Below are 18,719 nucleotides of genomic sequence, written 5' to 3' on the forward strand. Positions count from 1 at the left end.
AGAATTGGAATCCCACCTTAGGAACAACTTTGGGATTTAGTTTTTGAACTCGAGTACCACCTAGAAGGTTTATCTAACTGTCCATCCTTGATAATAGCAAATAAAATAGATAAGGACGGTGGGGAAGAAGCTTATGAAGAATTGGAAAGAAGGGTGCAAGATGTTTCTATCTTCCCTGTCTGTGCTGTTCTGGAGGACGGAGTGAGTGCCAGAGGTAAAACTTGCTCTTAAGAAGCTTGTGAATGGTGAAATATCAGACAGACTCGTTTTAGATAAAATCACGGTTGGTTAAAGGTTAATGATACTTCTACAACAAAAAATATTGTTTCGCGGCATAGCCGAAGGATGATTTATTGGATTGTTCAGTTTCAGTTGTAGACTTACGTTGTTTTGCAGTCATACGAAGTTTTGCACACTAGCATCATACTCGGTTTAGAAGAAAAATCTGCTGGGCAATCATATTGTATCTGTGGTTTGATCAACCGTTCAAAAACCAACATGTATTAAGAAACATCACTTTTGTACAGTTTCAGTATACCTATGTATATATTGCAACTGAAAACAAAATTTCAATTATGAACACTGGATTTTTCTTTTCGGTGGTCAGACGCGTCACGTTAAGGTTTAGGGTTTACTGGTTAGGGGTAGCCTGGCTTCCTCCACAAACAAAATAACAAATAGTTCATGACACTGACTTGCAGGAGAACTTTTTAGTGCGACGATCACATCTCAATGTTGTTACTAATCCATATATTGTTATATAAATGAACAACATGATTGGTAATACTGCGTGATGGTATTATATGTAAAGTTCTAGTGAATGACAATGAGTGTTTGATATTGCTTGGATAACAAGTAACTTGTTCTACGAGTGATGACATGCCCTGATCCCGATATTCCCCGAATATTAGGATAGGCACGTGCTAGCCAACACCCGAGGGTGACGAAAGCCATTTATTGAGTGCAAATACTAAAAACAAGGGATAGATAAGGCTTATAAATATAAAAGAATAATGAATATGCATTTAAGGAACGTGTTCAGAGCATACAACTAACTAGAACACTAAAAGAAATAATATAAAATTGAATGAAACAAAGGATGGATCCTACACCGAGAGGATTCGAAGATGCCAATACGGAAGTGCCACGTCGGGATTGTACGTCTCGATTCTAAGTCCTGAAGGGGGTGCAAAACAAACATGAGTGGACCAAGTTGATACACACACACACACACACACACACACACACACTAAAACGGTTATCAACATACTAACCCCCAGGTTTTATGAAAACACATATATATCATGATAAACATAGGTTTTCCAAAACCTAGCACGACGTGCAATGTCTCAAATCATAACTTGTATATATAATAATCACTAGTAAATGTCCGATAGCCCCCAAGCCCCATGCCGGTTCCCCGTCTCTGAGCAGACAATCAGAGTAAAATACACTCCAGGTCCTATGTTGGCTCCCTATCCATGTGCTAAATAGCCAGAGGAAACACACTTTAGGCCCTATGCCAACACCAAATCGTCGCCCATGACGGACCGGAATCTATTCTTACGTCCCGTAACGGAAAGGACCACTAGGTAAGTACAAAACTAGTGAACATACATATATTGAAAAGCAACTTCATAGTATAAAGTCATCCATCATCTATACTATAAAGAAGTGTTCTAAACATGTTCTAACTATCATATCGTCATCCATCGGATATTTTATAAGAACATGGGTTATAAGAAAAATAGTAATAATTCAAACTAGTCTCAGTAAACATGTTATCTCGTAAAACATTTCATAAAACATAGTCATCAAATCATGATTTTCATGTATGCATTTCTACTATCAAAACATGCATTTTTAGAAGGGGTCCACTCACATTAATTAGCTGCCAAAGAGCCACGCAACTAGCAAAGATGGAAACGCCGCAATTAATTGCCCCTAAGCACATAAATGATACATTTAGTCAAAATCTACTCAAACAACTGAATTTGGGAAAACGGACTTCAGAAACGGGTTCAGGATGTCAAAATTAGCCTAGGACAGGTCTCGAACGAAAACCCAAAAAGTCAACGTTTACCTTTGATCGGTCAAAGTCAAAGTCAACGGTCAGTTAAAGTCAACAGGTCCACGTCGGTCAACCGATCAGGTCAACCTGGGTCAAAGGTCAACCGAGATTGGGCTTAGACTTTTAGGTGGGTTGGGTTTAGGTTAATGGGTTAATGGGTTAAGGGTTTAGTTTCAAACAAATAAAATACATAAATAACTAAAAGGGTTCCAAGGCCCAAAGGCCATATCTGATGTTTCTGGGTCAATGTGCCTAAGGCCCTAGGCTGCACAAAAGGGGCTTGGACTTAAAGGCTCTGCCTAGTTCCTTTGGGTTTTTATGAAACAAAATAAATAAATATAAATAAATTAAAGAATTTGGGTTGGGTTTAAAAGGATAAAGGGCCTAAGGCCCTAGGTTTGGCACGGCCCAAAGGGGGCCTGGTTCAAAAGGATTTGGGCTTGAAAGCCCGACCGGAGTTCAGAACATGGGTCGTCGGACCCAATTGAAAGAGAACGATTTCGGCCAGGAAACTAAACAAACTTTAAACGCTCATAACTTTGTCAATACTCAACAAGATCAAGTAATTCAAAAACGGAAATCATAGCTCTCGACGAGACGAAGAGAATCATACCTCACACGACATCTAAATCGCCGTGGTTTGGCCGAAAAATGCCTCAAAAGCCTCGTAGATCGCTGAAAACTGGGTAAGATTCAAATGGATATAACTTCTTCAATATTCAACGAAATTGGGTGAAACAAAAAGGTGAGTTGTAGTACTCAGCCAAACAAAGAGATTGATACCTTGCATACAGGCCAACTCACTGTAATTTGGTTGAAAATTGTCTCGAAAGGGGCAGTGCTCCTCGCCGAAAAATCTGGAAAACACTTTCCCGAGTTACTTTGGTGTTTAAACCATACCACAACAACTCAAACACTATCTAACACAATAACAAGCACGATCTAAGGAGATTTAGGTGTGCTCTGCACTTACCTCGTCGGAGATCTCGTGCATAGTGATTGCACAGTGCTGAGATGGATAGTGAAGGTGAGGGAAAGGAAGTTGAAGCTCAGATGATGAAGGTAAGGGAGAGGAAGTTGATTGCTGTGTGTGCGTATGTTTGGGTGTGTGTGTGTGTGTTCTTGTCGGAGATGAGCAACGAGAAGGGGGAGTAATAAAGGGAGAGAGTACGGGTAGAGAAGAGAGAGTGAGTGAGAAGAGATAGAGACTTTTCAGAAAAAAAAATAAAAGAAAAGGGAAAAGGAATCGGGGGACGAAACAGGGGGTGGGCCCCTTGGGCTCACCAATTAAGACCCAAAAACCATTATTTTAAACAAAAGAAACCCAACCAAAGTGAAAATACGAAAATACCCTTTTTGTTTTGTAAATCCCGGGATGGGTTGTTACAAGTTATTTGATATACGAGTGATATAGTTGGTCTCTACTTCATAAGGATTAAGGAGTCTTATATCCATGCAACTAACTGAAACAAATCCTGATAAGGGTTTAATGCAAAGATGTTGAATCATGATAGACTTTAATAAGGGTATACAACCGTTGATAGGCCGGTGGTGTAACCCTAACTGATTTATATAAATATATCAAGTAGTAGTCCCTGCTTCCATACGTGAAAAACCCTAAAAGACTACTGAGACCTATTCACATAGTAAGACAACTATTGAGTAGTGGGAGTAGAAGACTAGCTTGCAACTCAGACATGGCATCGAACACAGTAAGTGTTCATATGATTAGTTTCTGGTAAGTGTTGTATTATACTTGAAGAAGGAATTGCCATGTAATCCTAGTACCTAGTTGATATAGTTCTGGCTTATAAGTTTTATTAAACTGCTTACATGTGGTATCAGAGCCACTCAACATGGCTAGGGTTCATACTAAAGTCTTACGCTATCAAATAATTTTGAGATATTGTGCATTCCGCTGCAAACCTTTTATCAAGACTAATAAAGTTTAAATTCCTTATCAAATACATGTGTATAATATATTATAAACAGAATGATGTGTTTGCTCAAGTTTTATCAGGAAAAGATTATCTAACAATGGCAAAGATGAATATACACAAACAAGAGTGGAGATATGCAAGACTGTAGGGTTCATGTTATCGCATGAACAACTAAAACAAGAGAACAATAACTATTCTGCTCAAAAGTGTTTAGTTTATTGTTTTGTCTTGTGAATCAAATATATGGAGATGGTGACTCATTTAAGAATGATTGAATGATAATCTGCCCAAAAGTGTTTACTATTCAGTTTAATTAAATGATTCAATGTATCGTGGAACAATGAGATTGACAAGATTACATTATTCATCTGCTCAAAAGTGTTGAAAACATGTAAATTGACCTTGTATCTTATTTTCTAGCTATATAAAATTAATATGAACAACATCTGTCTAAAGATGTTGTTGTGTTCATATGCCTACTGATGAAATGAGAAAACAGTATGTAAAAGTTGTCTCACTATATGTTAAGATGCTGATTGAGATTTTTGACACAAAGAATTTTTTGTTTATGTTAATCACAACTCCGTATATGACCTCTCTTAACTTCAACAACATTGAAACTCTTACTGGTTCTAACTTTAAGAAGTGGAAATATGATGTAGAGATAGTTTTAGGACTAATGGACCTTGACCTAGCATTAAGAGGAGACAAATCTGCAGCCTTGACAGATAAAAGCACGGCTGAGGAAAAACTGAAATTTGACAAGTGGGAAAGGGCCAATAGAATGTCTCTGATGATTATGAAGAAAGCCATGACACAACCTGTCAAATGAGGGATTCCAAAGCTTGACAATACCAAGACGTTTCTAGCAGCTGTTGGGGAAAAATTCATGGAATCAGAAAATGCTGAGACAGGTACACTCCTCACATAGCTTACCTCTTTGAAGTTTGATGGCACTAGAAGCATGAGGGAGCACATTCTCAGAATGGTTGATCTTTCTTTGAAGCTGAAAGACTTAGAGGTACCCATGACTGATCAATTTTTGGTTTATATGGCTTTAAACTCACTATCTGCTAAGTATGGTTAGCTTAAGGTGTCGTACAACACACAAATGACAAATGGGGGATAAATGAATTAATTTCAATGTGTGTACAAGAAGAGGATCGACTTAAAGCTGACAAGACTGGTGAAGTGAATCTGGTGCAAATGGAGAAAGAGACCAAACCCCTTAATGCTGGTTCATCGTTTTCTGTTGGTAAGAAGAAGAAAAATATAATTTCTTCTTCTTTTAAAAATGCTTACGCCTCTAAAGGATCTTTCAAATTTAAACCAGTGAACACTGAGATAAAAAAGGAAAAGGAATGTTGTTTTTGCAAAGAATCAGGTCATTTGAGAAAGAATTGCATTAGTTTCAAAAATTGGCTCACAAAGAAAGGTAAAATAACAAATGTTTTTGTTTGTGTAGAGTCCAATTTGATTTATATTCTTCCTGAAAGTTGGTGGTTTGATACTGGATGCCCCATTCACATAACTAATTCTTTGCAGGGCTTCTAAAAAACAATGAAGTCTACAATGTCTATGTTGGGAATGGGAGTAAGGCTGATATCGAGTCTATTAGGAGTGTCAAATTAGTTATGTTATAGGAGCATATTCATGCGACTTAAATGGCTTGTTCTCGTGCATTTACGTTATGTTTCTTTAGTTATTTTAGTCCTTTATGCTTCTTTTGTGTGTTTTCAGGTTCTAAGGGCAAAGTATGCAAAAGGATGCCTTTTGGAGCCTTTTGGAGCAAATTAGAGATTGGAATGGATATCATATGCTTGGAGCCAAGAGGATGGACGAAATTGAAGGATTCCTCCACCATTGCAGCCACATGCACATTCAATCATTCACACCAAAACCTTGCACATGCTTTCCCATTTCATTATTTATTCACCTTGCAGCCACTCCACATGCATTTCTAGCTTTTCCTTTGCATTCCCCCTTTAATCAACACATGCATCCACTCACCAAGAAATCATTCATTCCACATGCACCCAAAACACCACCAGAAATCATCATTGCCGTGGGTACCTATCCCATTTCAGATTGTCATTCCACTTCATTGCACATGCATCTTCATAATTCAACACATGCATTCATTATTTATTTACTTTGCATCCTTTAATTTAATCACATGCACATTCAAACAAACACAATCATTCCAGCCATACCTTGCATTTTCAGATTGTTCCTCCATCATTGCACCACAATGCAGCCACATGCACTTGTTCCTCTAACATTTCAGCCACTTGCACTCCCATTCTCTCCCAAAACCGTGCACATGCCTTCTCCTTGCATTTCCAGCCATTCCACATGCTATTTCAGCCACATGCACTCATAATCATTCAACCAACATGTGCACATGCAACCTAGCTGTCATGTTCCCCCCATTTCACCTATAAATACTCATTCATTCACACTCATTCATAGACATCCATTCACCACAGAAATAAGGCCTTTGTGCCAGAAATTCATCCATTCCAAACACTCTTCCATAAACTCATCCATTGCAGAAATGTAGACATCAAACCACCCTTGTGCCGTGCCTTCCCTATTAATCCAAACACCACTCCCCAAACCATTCACACCATCAAACTCACCTTAGACCTTGTGCCACAACGAAGAGGAAGAGAAGAGTGCCTAAACGTTCATACAATTCAAGTTTGAGTTGTTGGAATGTTTAGGTGTTTCTTTGATTTCAATGTTTAATTTCAATGCTCTTTGTTTTGTACGAATGAGGAATGAATGATAAGAGGGCCTAAACGTTCATACAATTCAAGTTTGAGTTGTTGGAATGTTTAGGTGTTTCTTTGATTCTCTTTGCTTTGTACCATGAGGAACTAAACCCCCCTTGGTTAGGGGGTGATTCAAATATATGTTTATGCTTGCATTTTGATTTGAATACTTCTAATTCTGTTTCATAAGTTGTGGATTCAATTCGTTTAACTGTTTGATTGATAACTTATTTATGTATGTTCATTGAGAGTGCACACTTAATTTTCATGCATGAATATGACGCTAGAATATAAGTGAGTTTCACCTAATAGTTACGAACTTATATTCACAAGTAGTGGAGGTTGCTTATAAACAATCGCGTTAAACAAATTCTTGGCATAAGTTTCATGCGTATTCCATAGTAACGAATGCCTCGTCAACACTTATAATTTTCATAGAGCGTAATGATTCTTGCTTGTACCTCTTCTATGCATTCATGTTGAGGACTTGTGGGGAATGTTTTGAATTGTTGTATGCGCTAACCCATCCAATTCAATAACGTTAGGAAGATTTGAAGGTTAATTAGTGCATCACGGTTAACCCGGGGTGTTGAGTTTCATGGTTTATTGAAATGCAATTGGAAATCATTTTATTATGCAAGTGTAACATATGTGAAGATGAACCCCTTAGCTAGCATTCATTCATTTCAATTCCATTCAATTCTATCACACATTCACATTTACATTTTGCTTTAATTTACAATCTGTGCAATTTAATTTAATTTCGTATAAACCTCAATCCCCCTTTACTTTATTGTCCAATTTAGTTAGAAAGTGTCTTAGTTTATGTTTCTAAGTGTTTTGATTCAATTTATTTCCCAATTTCGTCCAAATTCACCAAAGTGCTCAAAACTGCCCAGAAAGTGATTTTAAGGCAGTTTTGAGTGTTTTGGGTGATGTTTGAGTCTTTTGGTTTGTTTTAATGTTTTAAGTGTTTAGTTTTACATTCTTTGAGTTAGTTTAGTGTTTTATATTGTGTTTTTACGTTCTTGAGTCAAGTTATTACATAAATTCGTCCAAATTTGTGTTTGTGCTCAAATCTGCCCAGAAAGTGGTTTTTAGGCAGATTTGAGTGTGTTTGTGTTGTTTTGAGTCTTTTGGTTTGTCTTAGTGTTTTAAAGCTTAGTTTTGCATTCTTTGAGTCTAAGTTAGTATTTCATATTGTTATTTTACGTTTTTGAGTCAAATCCAAGTGGTTAACAATCCCTCCTAATCCCCGGTCTAGAACGATCCCTACTTATACATATACTACAATTGACAAAAAGAGGGTTTAATTTATGCGCGTATAATTCTCGCATCATTATGTCATCTGGTTTCATTTTAGATTTGAATCCAGTACTTTATGTACCTTCAATGAGAAGGAGTTTAATTTCTGCATCCAAGTTAGTTCAGCTAGGTATTTCTTTTGTTGGGGATGATAAAAGTGCAAGGTTTTTCGAATCAAATAATATGAATTCCTTGCTTGGTATTGCTCATTTACAAACTAATATGTGGCAAATGGAATGTTCATGTGTGCATGAATGTTTTAATGTTCAAAGTATTGGTTCTAAGAGGATGCTAACTTCTGAAAAATCCTCTATGCTTTGGCATAAGAGGTTGGGGCACATTTCAAAAGAAAGAATCATCACTTTGTGCAAACAACACTTATTACCTCAATTGGATTTTAATGATTTTCAAACCTACACAGATTGTTTTAATGGAAAACTTACCAACACAAGGAAAATGGGTTCAACTCACAGTCAACATTTACTTGAATTCATTCACACTGGCATTTGTGGACCTTTTCCAAACAAAACCATACGTGGAAAGTCATATTTTACCACTTTCATTGATGACTTTTCACGCTTTGCTTTTGTTTACTTAATTTCTGAAAAATCTGAAGCTTTAGATTGTTTTAAAGTCTTCAGGTTAGATGTTGAAAAAAAATTAGAAAAACACATTAAAATAGTAAGATCCAATAAAGGTGGTGAGTATTTTGGCAGATATATTGAAGATGGACAGCACAAAGGTCCATTTGCTACATACATTCAAGACAACAACATAGTAGATCAATACACCATCTCAGGGACTCCACAACAAAATAGGGTGGCGGAGATGAAGAACAGGACCTTAAAAGACATGATACGATCAATGTTTACACAATCAAAGCTGCCTATATTTATGTGGGGGAAAGCGTTGAAAACTGCTAACTACATCATCAATAGAGTACTAAACAAGTCAGTGATAGTACTGCCTTTTGAAGCCTGGACTGGGAGAAGACCAAGCTTTAAGCGCTTTCATATATAGGGTTGTAAAGCCGAGGCATGGTTTTATAATCCAAATGAAAGGAAACTTGATCCGAGAATAACAAGTTGCAGGTTTATTAGTTATTCAGAGATATCGAAAGGGTTTAAATTTTATTGTCTTCATGGTCCCTCTCGAATAATCGAAACTCACAACGCAAAGTTTGCAGAAGAATATGAGGATTTGAGTTCGTGAGTCATTACTTCACAGTCACTTGAGTTTGAAGAACTGAGCAACAATGACACTTCCTTGTTTGATCAGCAAGAAATAACATTGCAAATGTCAACAATTTCTCCATCACAAGTGTTTTCAATCCCACTTGATACACAAATTGAAGCACATGTCTCATTCACTGAAGAGGGAACTTCACATAATGATGCTGAAACCAATGACACAAATAAAGAGATTTATGAGCAGCTACTAAATATCCCCACTGCAGAAAATAAACTTCCACTTGAAGTACCAGCTGCTGAAAATGTTAGAAGGTCCCAAAGAACTAGGAAAACAGTTATGCTTCCAGATTTTGTATACTTCAATGAAGCAGAATATAGTTTGGGAGATGAAGATGATCCTGCCACGTATCATTAAGCCATTACTAGCATGAGGGCACCACTATGGCACCAAGCAACAACTGAAGAGATTGAATCAATGAACAAAAACTAGGTTTTGAGCCTTGTACCAAAACCTGCAGATGTTACAAAGACAGTAGGCTGCAAATGGGTCTTTAAGACCAAAAGAGACTCACAAGGTAATGTTGACAAACATAAGGCAAGGTTAGTGGCTAAAGGTTTCACTCAAATAGAAGGGATCGATTACAATGAAACCTTATCTCCTATGTCCACAAAGGATTCTATACGAGTGATTCTAGCTTTACTTGCTCATTTTGACCTAGAACTTCATCAAATGGATGTTAAGACCACTTTTCTCAATGGCAATCTTAAAGAAGACATTTATATGCACCAGCGACCAGGATTTTTTGAAAGGGGGAAGGAGTCAATGATCTGTAAATTAAACAAATCCATTTATGGATTGAAACAAGCCTATCAGCAATGGAACAAGAAGTTTGATCAAGTTATGTCTGCATTTAGCTTTCATGAAAACAAGATGGATGAGATGAGTGTGTGTATCTTAAGATAAGTGGTTCTAAAGTTGTTTGATTGCTAGTTCATATATGACTTTTCTACAATCAACCAAATAAATGTTAGCCAATAGTTTCGATATGAAAGATTTGGGAGAAGCCAAACTTGTTTTGGGAATCGAGATTGTTAGAGACAGGATCAAGAAAGCTCTTGGACTTTCTCAAAGATTGTATATTGATAGAATAACCAAGAGATTTAATGTAGAAAATTGCTCCAGTGGTGAATTGCCAATTGGGAAATGAGACAAGTTCAGTAGTGATCAAAGTCCCAAGAATGATCTGGAAAGAGACATCATGGAAACCAAGCCTTATGCATCACTTGTGGGCAGTTTAATATATGCTTAAGCATGCACGAGGCCAGACTTACCATTTGCAGTAAGTATACTGGGAAGATTTCAATCAAATCCTAGGGCAGCTCACTGGACTGCAGCCAAGAAAGTGCTGATTATATGTTTATCTACAGTCAAGTTGATGAGTTAGAATTGGTGGCCTACACTGATTCAGATTTTGCAGGGTGTGTCGATGATAGGAGATCACCAATGGATATTTATTCCTACTTGTTGGTGGTGTGATATCGCGGAAAACTGCCAAGCAAAAGTCGATTACATCATCAACAATGGAAGTTGAATTCATTGGTTGTTATGCAACAACCAAGCAAGCAATGTGGTTGAGGAATATGATAAAAGGATTGGAAGTTGTGGACATAATTGATAGGTCATTAAAGTTGTTTTGTGATAATAAGGCAACTGTGTTTTTCTCGAAGAACAACAAGAGATCTTTGGCAAACAGATTGATGGACATGAAATACTTGAAGGTGATGGATGAAGTTAAGAAATGGACTATCGATATTCAACATATAAACACGACTCTTATGGTGGCGGATCCCACGGCTAAAGCCTTACCAGTGGGAGTATTCAAGAACCATGTTTTCAATATGGGTGTTAGAGAGACTTTTGATTCAGTTAATGAGTGGGAGTAAACACTTGATTAACTGTGACAGTCATGCTTGAATATGTTTATTTTGTTGGTTAGTACTCTAATTATTTTGATTCAATCAACATATAGTATGTTTTGATGTTTTCAATCATATTTTATCTTAACAGCTAGTGTGCTTATTTTGTGAACCATTGTTTTGTTTAATGGTTTTTGTCATCATGACTTTGCTGGCAACATTGTGCTTTAAGTTAAATGTGCATGTAATCATGGAGTGCAAAGTACAGACCGACTTGTTCTTTGTTTTCCTTGGTTCGACATTCAACTTTTAGTGACACGTTGTCAAGGGAAGTTGGTTGCAAATTTTGAAGGCTCAGCGATCACCATGAGTCCTTGTGGGTTGAGATTTCTCATTGACATTCAAGTAGGAGAATGTAAAGTTCTAATGAATGACAATGAGTGTTTGATATTGCTTGGATAACTAGTAACTTGTTCTACGAGTTATCTGATATACGAGTGATATAGCTGGTCTCTACTTCATAAGGATTGTGGAGTCTTATATCCATGCAACTAACTTAAACAAATCCTGATAAGGGTTTAATGCAAAGATGTTGAATCATGATATGATTCTAATAAAGGTATACAACCGTTGATATGCCGGTGGTGTAACCCTAACTGATATATATAAATATATCAAGTCGTAGTCCCTGCTCCCATACGTGAAAAACCCTAAGAAACTAATGAGACCTATTCACACAGTAGGGGAACTATTGAGTAGTGGGAGTAGAAGACTAGCTTGAAACTCAAACATGGCATTGAACACAGGTAAGTGTTCATATGATTACTCTCTGGTAAATGCTGTATTCTACTTGGAGAAGGAATTGTCATGTGATCCTAGTACCTAGTTGATATAGTTATGGCTTATAGGTTTTATTAAACTGCTTACATTATAGTCACGCCAGAAATTCTCCAATCTAAATAATTGTATCACAAGCACTCTCTACGTTGGAACCCCCGAAATGAAATGAAAATGAAGCTCATTACTGTGATTTTTGGGGCTTCTTTCTTTGTTAATCTATCCTTTTCATTTCTGTGTATATCCTTGCAAGAATGGATAACCGTCCATTATCTATCAGCTTTTGCAATCGGATGGACTTTTTGTTTTTGTTCTTGTCTTTCACGTGTGTGTGTCCCATATTCTACCACTAGCCTTCGGCTCTGCAAATTTCTCTATCTCACTCCTCATGTAACGGTATATGAAAATTTATACGATAATATTGGGAAATCATTTTCAAACAATCTTTTTGCGTGTCCACACAGCCACTTATTTCTCCTTCAAAATTTGTTTACTTAAGAGAGGTTTATCGGTTTAAGATTCTTCCATAGCCGAAGAAGGAACAAAAAGAAGTTTGTATTACGACAAAAAGACAATGTTTAAACCACAAAAGGGACAACCCCCCCATCCTAACTAATAAATCCTAAGAATGGCCTCCTTTCCTTTTCCCTTCATAAAAGTTGAAGATTCTTAGTGCACAATATCTACTTCTAGATGTCTTTTAGAATTCTATCTTAAAATTGCTCTCTTCCCATGATATAAATACATCCACCTAGGATTCATCCATGGTAATACAATCTAAACACTTCAATTCTCTTACCCACTGCTTGAGTCTAAAACTATTCACTAACTTGACTTTCAGAGAGCCTTTGGCCGGTACACGCCCCAACCCGCCCTCAGGCTTGCTCACAGTTGTTTATTATTTTGCTAGTTGCTCGAGTTTGTGCACAACTGCCACTCATAGTGGTGCATGAATTTGGTTTCAACCTGTAACACCATATTTTATACACAAATTTTAACACGAATTTAGGCCATAGATTATCCCAGTTGAGATGTCATAGCAATTAATTTTCTTTACGTTTTTAAACAAATATACATTAGAAACTAAATTATGAAATTTTTTCAATTCTCTCTCTTCAATAATTAATTTTGTTTTGGCTCTCTATCCTACTCCCCATACCTTCTCTTTTCACCTTTTCTCTCTCGATCCTCGTATGCTTTTCTATTCAGAAAATTTTCCCCAGATTGATGTTCATATATTCTACTGAATTGCATTAATCTATAATTGAGAAAAATACATTACTTAGATACAATATTGTCTTATTGTAAGCTTTTAATTTTTCCTTTTCATTCCCTTACTGTTTCTTGGACGAAAAATATCTTTATAAAATTGCATTGTGCTCCGAAATTCTCCTTTAAAAATTGTGGTTTCAGTTAACTTTTTGGATGACTGGTTGAAAATTATGTCGGCAGTCGAAAAATATCTTTATAAAATTGCATTGTGCTCCGAAATTCTCCTTTAAAAATTGTGGTTTCAGTTAACTTTTTGGATGACTGGTTGAAAATTATGTCGGCAGTCGGTGTCACTCATGTCACATATCTAAACACGTCATAAGTAGCTGTGGCTCATGTCACATGTTAAAGTAAAAATATAGATAAACCAGCTACATTGTTCAGTTTTCCTTGTGATTACGGTTTCTTTTGTTTCAAAGATGATATTCTTACAATATATATGTTGCTACACTTATTAAAGAGATTATACAAATATTATATAAAAAAATTGTAATAAATGTATCATTAGTCTGTTTGTGTTTTGGTCAGTCAACCACGTTGTCGTATATGATTGTTCCGCAACTTGCATTGGAAGGCAACAATAGTCTTCCACATGGAGGACCCCCCTCAAAATTAAATGCGCAAGACTCAAGATTCCAGAAATCGTACAGTAAACAAGAGTCATATTTTCTCCGTGGAAAAAGCACCTATGTAGCTAATCTGCAAATTAATGGCTGCTTCAAGTTTAAGACAAGGTTAAATAGCAATGGAGGATGTTGGCTGGAGTTCAAGACAAGATGATCAAATAACTGGCGAGGGTGCTCATGAGAACGCTGCAGGAGACACCGAGGCAGGCGACACGCGCATGGATCCTAAATTATACAGGTATGCAACGATGCCTAAATCAGGATGTCAAGAGTTTATATGGGCTATGCGCACAAAGTATTTTGCCGGAGCCACATGTGCAATACCTATATGTAATATTCCTGATCAAATAGTATCGCTGGTCCTAAGTAGTGAAAACAAAGTAAGCACCCGTGGGAACACGGTGCTTCACCTTGCTGCAAATACAGGCCGCGTGCAGCTTATCCAACTAGTTACCCTAAATTTCCCGGGGCTTCTCCGCAAACAAAATGATGATGGACAACTTCCGCTACATGTAGCCGCATCCGCTGGCCATCTATCCGCAGTTCGTTGTTTGGTAGACACGGCTCAAGGTAATACGTTTAATGAAAAGGACGAGAGAGGGAACACTGCGTTGCATGTCGCTGTGGAAAATAATCACCAAGATGTGGCTATGTTTTTGGTCGGCAAAGATGGATCCACGTCGCATTCTACAAATAACTCCAGTAAGACTCCCTTGTGCATGGCCGCTGAAACTGCCAATCTTGAACTCGTTAAAGCAATGGTAGCCAACACGCCAAATAGCACAGCAGACGCTAATGCTGGTAATTTTTGGCAAGGATCGAACGGCAACTCAATTCTGCGTAGTGCAATCATATGGAGGAAACAGGGTAAATATTAAGCATTTGCAGTTACCTTTTTCCTTTTGGGTATACTCGCGAGTACTTTTTGTTTTTGGTACATATAGCTAGTAATGAGTATTCTTTTTAAATTTTGGCATGGGGTACATATATAGCAAAAGGTGGACTCAAGAAAAATCATGCAGTGTTCGTGTTGGTCATGCTCATGTATTACCATCCCATCAGTCCATTCTTTTTGCTGGCGGGGGTTGTATGCTGGATGTATTTTAAGCGTATAGTTTCTCAATGGTGGCTGCCCAGAACCAACAGAAAGAAGTATACAAGTATGGCTCTGTCTTTACCATTTTCATTTCATCAGCATATAATATTGTAGTCAATAATATTGCTTACTTTGTGGGAATGAGCAAAATTTTCCTACTCAATTGCACATACCATTGGAGCAGGAGCAACGTTTTATCTACATGGCTCATCAAAATCATTTTCTTACACAAATGACAATTTACCTTTCGTTTATTTCTCTCTTCATAAATACTTATTCTTGACAGAGTTGCTTTTAAAATGCATATGCTATGTAGATCTCCTAGAGACGATATTGAGCAAAATGGATTCAGCTGATCTAATCAATTCAACGGACCAAGAGTGGATGACTCCTCTTACACTTGCGGCCTATATAGGTAACTTTGTGGCGGTACGGGTATTGTTACACAAATTTACTGGATTGGCATACAAAGGTGATGAAAATCAGTTCCTTCCCGTACATGTGGCGTCCAAAAAAGGCCATTGCAGGGTTGTTGAAGAGTTTCTCAATCTTTGCCCGGACTTGAGGGAGTCATGTGACCGTGAAGGTCGGAATATTCTTCATGTTGCGGCCGCGCATGGAAGAGTTAATGTTGTCCGATATATTATTGGAAAGCGCAATCTTCAAGTGCTTAGCAAGCAAAGAGATCAAAGTGGAAATACCCCTCTACATATAGCCGTCCAAAACTGGCATCCTAAGATTGTTAAAATTCTTTCCCTCTTCCATGCGTATGAAAGAGTCAATTTAAATAGTTTGAACAATGCAGGTATGACGGCATTGGACCTTGCAGAGAAGACGGAGGTAGATAAAGAGATGTTGTTTCGGAGAGTATGTTATTTCTCTACGCATCTTTTCGATTAGTTTCCTCTACCTACACAGTGTGACACTACAACTACCTACAAGTATGTCGTACATAGGGGAGAATTCTACAACGTAATAACCAGAGGTATATGTATCCCCTTGTTATCCCTCTTATTGCATATGAGAGAGATAAAGAGGGGAGGATATCCTGATTACACACGATTTTCCCCTGCAGAAGCTAACCCTTATGGCCTTTATTTTAATAATCGTTTCTCTTGTTTGTCATGCATGATCTTCATATTGATAACAACTTGGTCAAGAACTGAAACTTTCGCTTTTCTTGCAGAAACTGACACTTATGGCCTTGAACTTGGCTAATGCTCCACGATCTGAAGAGCGAACAGCCGACAAAGCAAAGCTTGTGATAGAGGATTCTGTTATGAAGTCCTTGCACAATTCTGATAACCTAATGTTTTCGAAAGAGAGTGTCAATACTCTCCTATTAGTGTCAACGCTGGTGGTTGGTATAACGTTTGTTCAAGGCTTCACAATACCAGGTGGATACAGTAGCTCTGGAAATGATGTGGGCACCCCAATTTTTCTTACGCAAAGCCTATTCAAAATTTTCTTGATATGCAATACCATGGCGATGTGCGGCTCCATTACTACTTCAATTGCCCTTATGTGGGCACAAACGCATGACCCTAATATAATCTATGCTTGCATGAGATTTACCTTACCGGTGCTAGGCGTAACGCTTACCATGATGTCCTCGTCATTCCTGGCTGGTGTTGCACTGATAGTGTATCACGTTTTTTGGCTTCGCATCTTTGTTTATGCCATGGGATTTTTCTTCACGGTCTTCATAATAGGGCTCCTTGCTCCTCTCATGGATGTTCCAGTTGCCTACGTACCTGCATCATTACGCGACTTCTTATTCCTTAGCTTTAATCTATTGATGTTTGTAAGCGGATATAATTTCGACGATGATTGGTCTAATAGATGGAGTTTGTAGAATTTCAATCAAAATTTGGTAAGTGTTGAAGATGGCACCAGTCGTTTATCCTGTATTACTGCCAACCTTTCTTTTCTTGTAATAGCTGCATTTCTCTATATAACACCTCTACTTCCAACTTCCACTACATTTCATTAATTGCCGGGAATTTCTATCGTGCAGCTCAACATTAGATTAATATTGCGCAAAGTCTCAAATTTGGAGTAATGTAATATTAAGATCATGAACAGAACTTCAATAAGTTTGCTTAGATAGTAAACTCCAAATCCTAATGAACCTTCCTTTCGTCGAATAAACTTTTGCCTATGTTCGCCGAGAGTGAATGCGACAAGCTGTTATGAATACAGGAGGACAGCTACCAAGTGGGGCAGCCATGGTGGCTCGGCCTGCCACACGAGCCATAGCTTCACCTCGTCCCCGTGCCCCCGATAAGTCACCTGCACCGAGCCCAGGACTGCAACCCCAGACTACTACCTCGAGTCTAGCACAAGGCTCGCTCTTTGCTGCTAGGCCGGCTTCACGGCCCACCATAGGTCCCCATCCTCCTCGTCCTAAGCCACCCATCCCGGCTGGTGATTGTACTTACTGCGGCAGTGAGAAGCATGGCTGTGATAATTTCTTCCAATTGCATGGCTATCCTGACTGGTGGGAACCGTTGAAGCTTCAGAAACAATAGGAACGAGACGAGCAAGCTAAGCTTGGGCAAGCTAATCTCGCCACCTCTATGTCCCAATTATCTTTGATATCTCAAGATGATCCTTCTCCGGTTTCGAGTTCTTCCAACATGTCTCCGGAGTCCTCAGGTAACTGTGGTTATGTTTTTAATATGAATAATGATGCTACTCCATCCGGATCGATCATTGACTCTGGTGCCATAGACCATATAACTTATGATCCCACTAATTTAGCTTGTGATATTGTTCCACTCAGACGTAGTATTACTAATGCTAATGGAGTCACCTCACCAGTAACTGACGTTGGCACCGTGCGCCTCACGCCCACTCTCTCTTTGCCTTATGCAGTACTTGTACCTTCACTAAAGCATAAATTGATGTCTCCTGGCCAAGCTATTGAACAATTGAACTGTTGTGTGCTAATGTATCCAAAGTTTTGTCTTATACAAGATATTCTCACAAATGAGATAATTGGTCATGGTACTAGAAGTGGGATCTCTATTTTATGGATGATGTCAGTACAGGACGGGTCACTCTCACCCAAGGAGCTGTTGATCACAAGAGGCGTTAGATATGGTTATGGCATCACCGTTTGGGTCATCCATCTTTCAGTTATTTGCAGCATATGTTTCCGGATTTATTTATTGGTTGTTCAGTTTCAGACTTTAAATGTGACACTTGCATACTCGCCAAGAGTCACCATGTTTCTTATCCGCTGAATTATAATAAAATTGTTATTCCTTTTGGTCTTGTTCATTCAGATGTTTGGGGACCATCTTCAATTACTACTTCATCTGGTGTTCGATGGTTTGTAACATTTATAGACGATTGCACACGGATGACGTAGTTATATCTTCTTAAGCATAAAAGTGATGTTTTTTTCGACTTTTAAGACCTTCCACACCATGGTTCAGACACAGTTTTCTACTACAATACAGATTTTGCGTTCTGATAATGGTGGTGAATATTTTAATAATGAATTTTTCCATTATTTAACTAATCACGGAATTCTTCACGAAACTATTTGTCCTCAGACTCCTTAATAGAATGGGGTGGCTGAGCGCAAAAATCGTCATCTCTTAGAAACGGCTCGCTCACTCTTGATTGGGGCGTCTGTTCCCCGTTCTTCTTGGGATGTTGCTCTTCAAACCGCCACTTA

At 38.0% G+C, this 18,719-nt stretch overlaps 2 protein-coding genes and 2 pseudogenes across 8 annotated transcripts in view; all 4 read left to right on the plus strand.

The window, feature by feature from the left end:
• LOC137714273 (putative GTP-binding protein OBGM, mitochondrial) overlaps positions 1–580 on the plus strand; it is a 6,963-nt pseudogene extending 6,383 nt beyond the window's left edge. Inside the window, exon 7 of the transcript XR_015960922.1 lies at positions 1–580. This exon is cut by the window's left edge and continues 785 nt beyond it. The product of XR_015960922.1 is annotated as a putative GTP-binding protein OBGM, mitochondrial (transcript).
• Positions 581–4,600: 4,020 nt separating this feature from the next.
• On the plus strand, positions 4,601–9,698 carry LOC148698174 (uncharacterized; annotated as a pseudogene).
• A 1,166-nt stretch (positions 9,699–10,864) lies between these two features.
• Positions 10,865–11,227, plus strand: LOC148698175 (uncharacterized). The gene has a single exon (XM_088690394.1). The coding sequence runs from the start codon at positions 10,865–10,867 to the stop codon at positions 11,225–11,227; it is 363 nt and encodes a 120-aa protein (XP_088546520.1).
• Positions 11,228–13,813: 2,586 nt separating this feature from the next.
• Positions 13,814–17,010, plus strand: LOC137715757 (protein ACCELERATED CELL DEATH 6). Of its 6 annotated transcripts, none has more exons than XM_088691438.1 (5): positions 13,814–14,802; positions 14,928–15,095; positions 15,348–15,446; positions 15,837–15,902; positions 16,218–16,358. In XM_088691438.1, coding segments are annotated over exons 1-5 (1,083 nt in total). In that variant the 5' UTR covers positions 13,814–14,054; the 3' UTR covers positions 16,220–16,358. The 6 variants fall into 6 exon arrangements, 5 of the variants coding, with proteins under 5 accessions (XP_088547564.1, XP_068311204.1, XP_088547563.1 ...); XM_068455102.2 differs by having other exon boundaries at positions 13,843–14,802; positions 15,837–15,898; positions 16,218–17,010; XR_011065584.2 differs by having other exon boundaries at positions 13,832–14,802; positions 15,348–16,016; positions 16,218–17,010.
• The last annotated feature ends 1,709 nt before the right edge of the window (positions 17,011–18,719 follow it).

This window comes from Pyrus communis, chromosome 3, assembly GCF_041283825.1.
Source record: "Pyrus communis isolate YQ-2024b chromosome 3, ASM4128382v1, whole genome shotgun sequence".
Classification (NCBI taxonomy): Eukaryota; Viridiplantae; Streptophyta; class Magnoliopsida; order Rosales; family Rosaceae; genus Pyrus; species Pyrus communis.

Bases quoted from the DNA above. Each gene is read 5' to 3' on its own strand.
- LOC148698175 (XM_088690394.1), top strand. From the start codon at position 10,865: ATGGAAGTTGAATTCATTGGTTGTTATGCAACAACCAAGCAAGCAATG.
- LOC137715757 (XM_068455101.2), top strand. From the start codon at position 14,055: ATGGAGGATGTTGGCTGGAGTTCAAGACAAGATGATCAAATAACTGGC. The intron at 14,803-14,927 runs GTAAATATTAAG...GTACATATATAG, and splicing joins AATCATATGGAGGAAACAGG to CAAAAGGTGGACTCAAGAAA. The intron at 15,899-16,217 runs GTATGTTATTTC...CTTTTCTTGCAG, and splicing joins AAGAGATGTTGTTTCGGAGA to AAACTGACACTTATGGCCTT.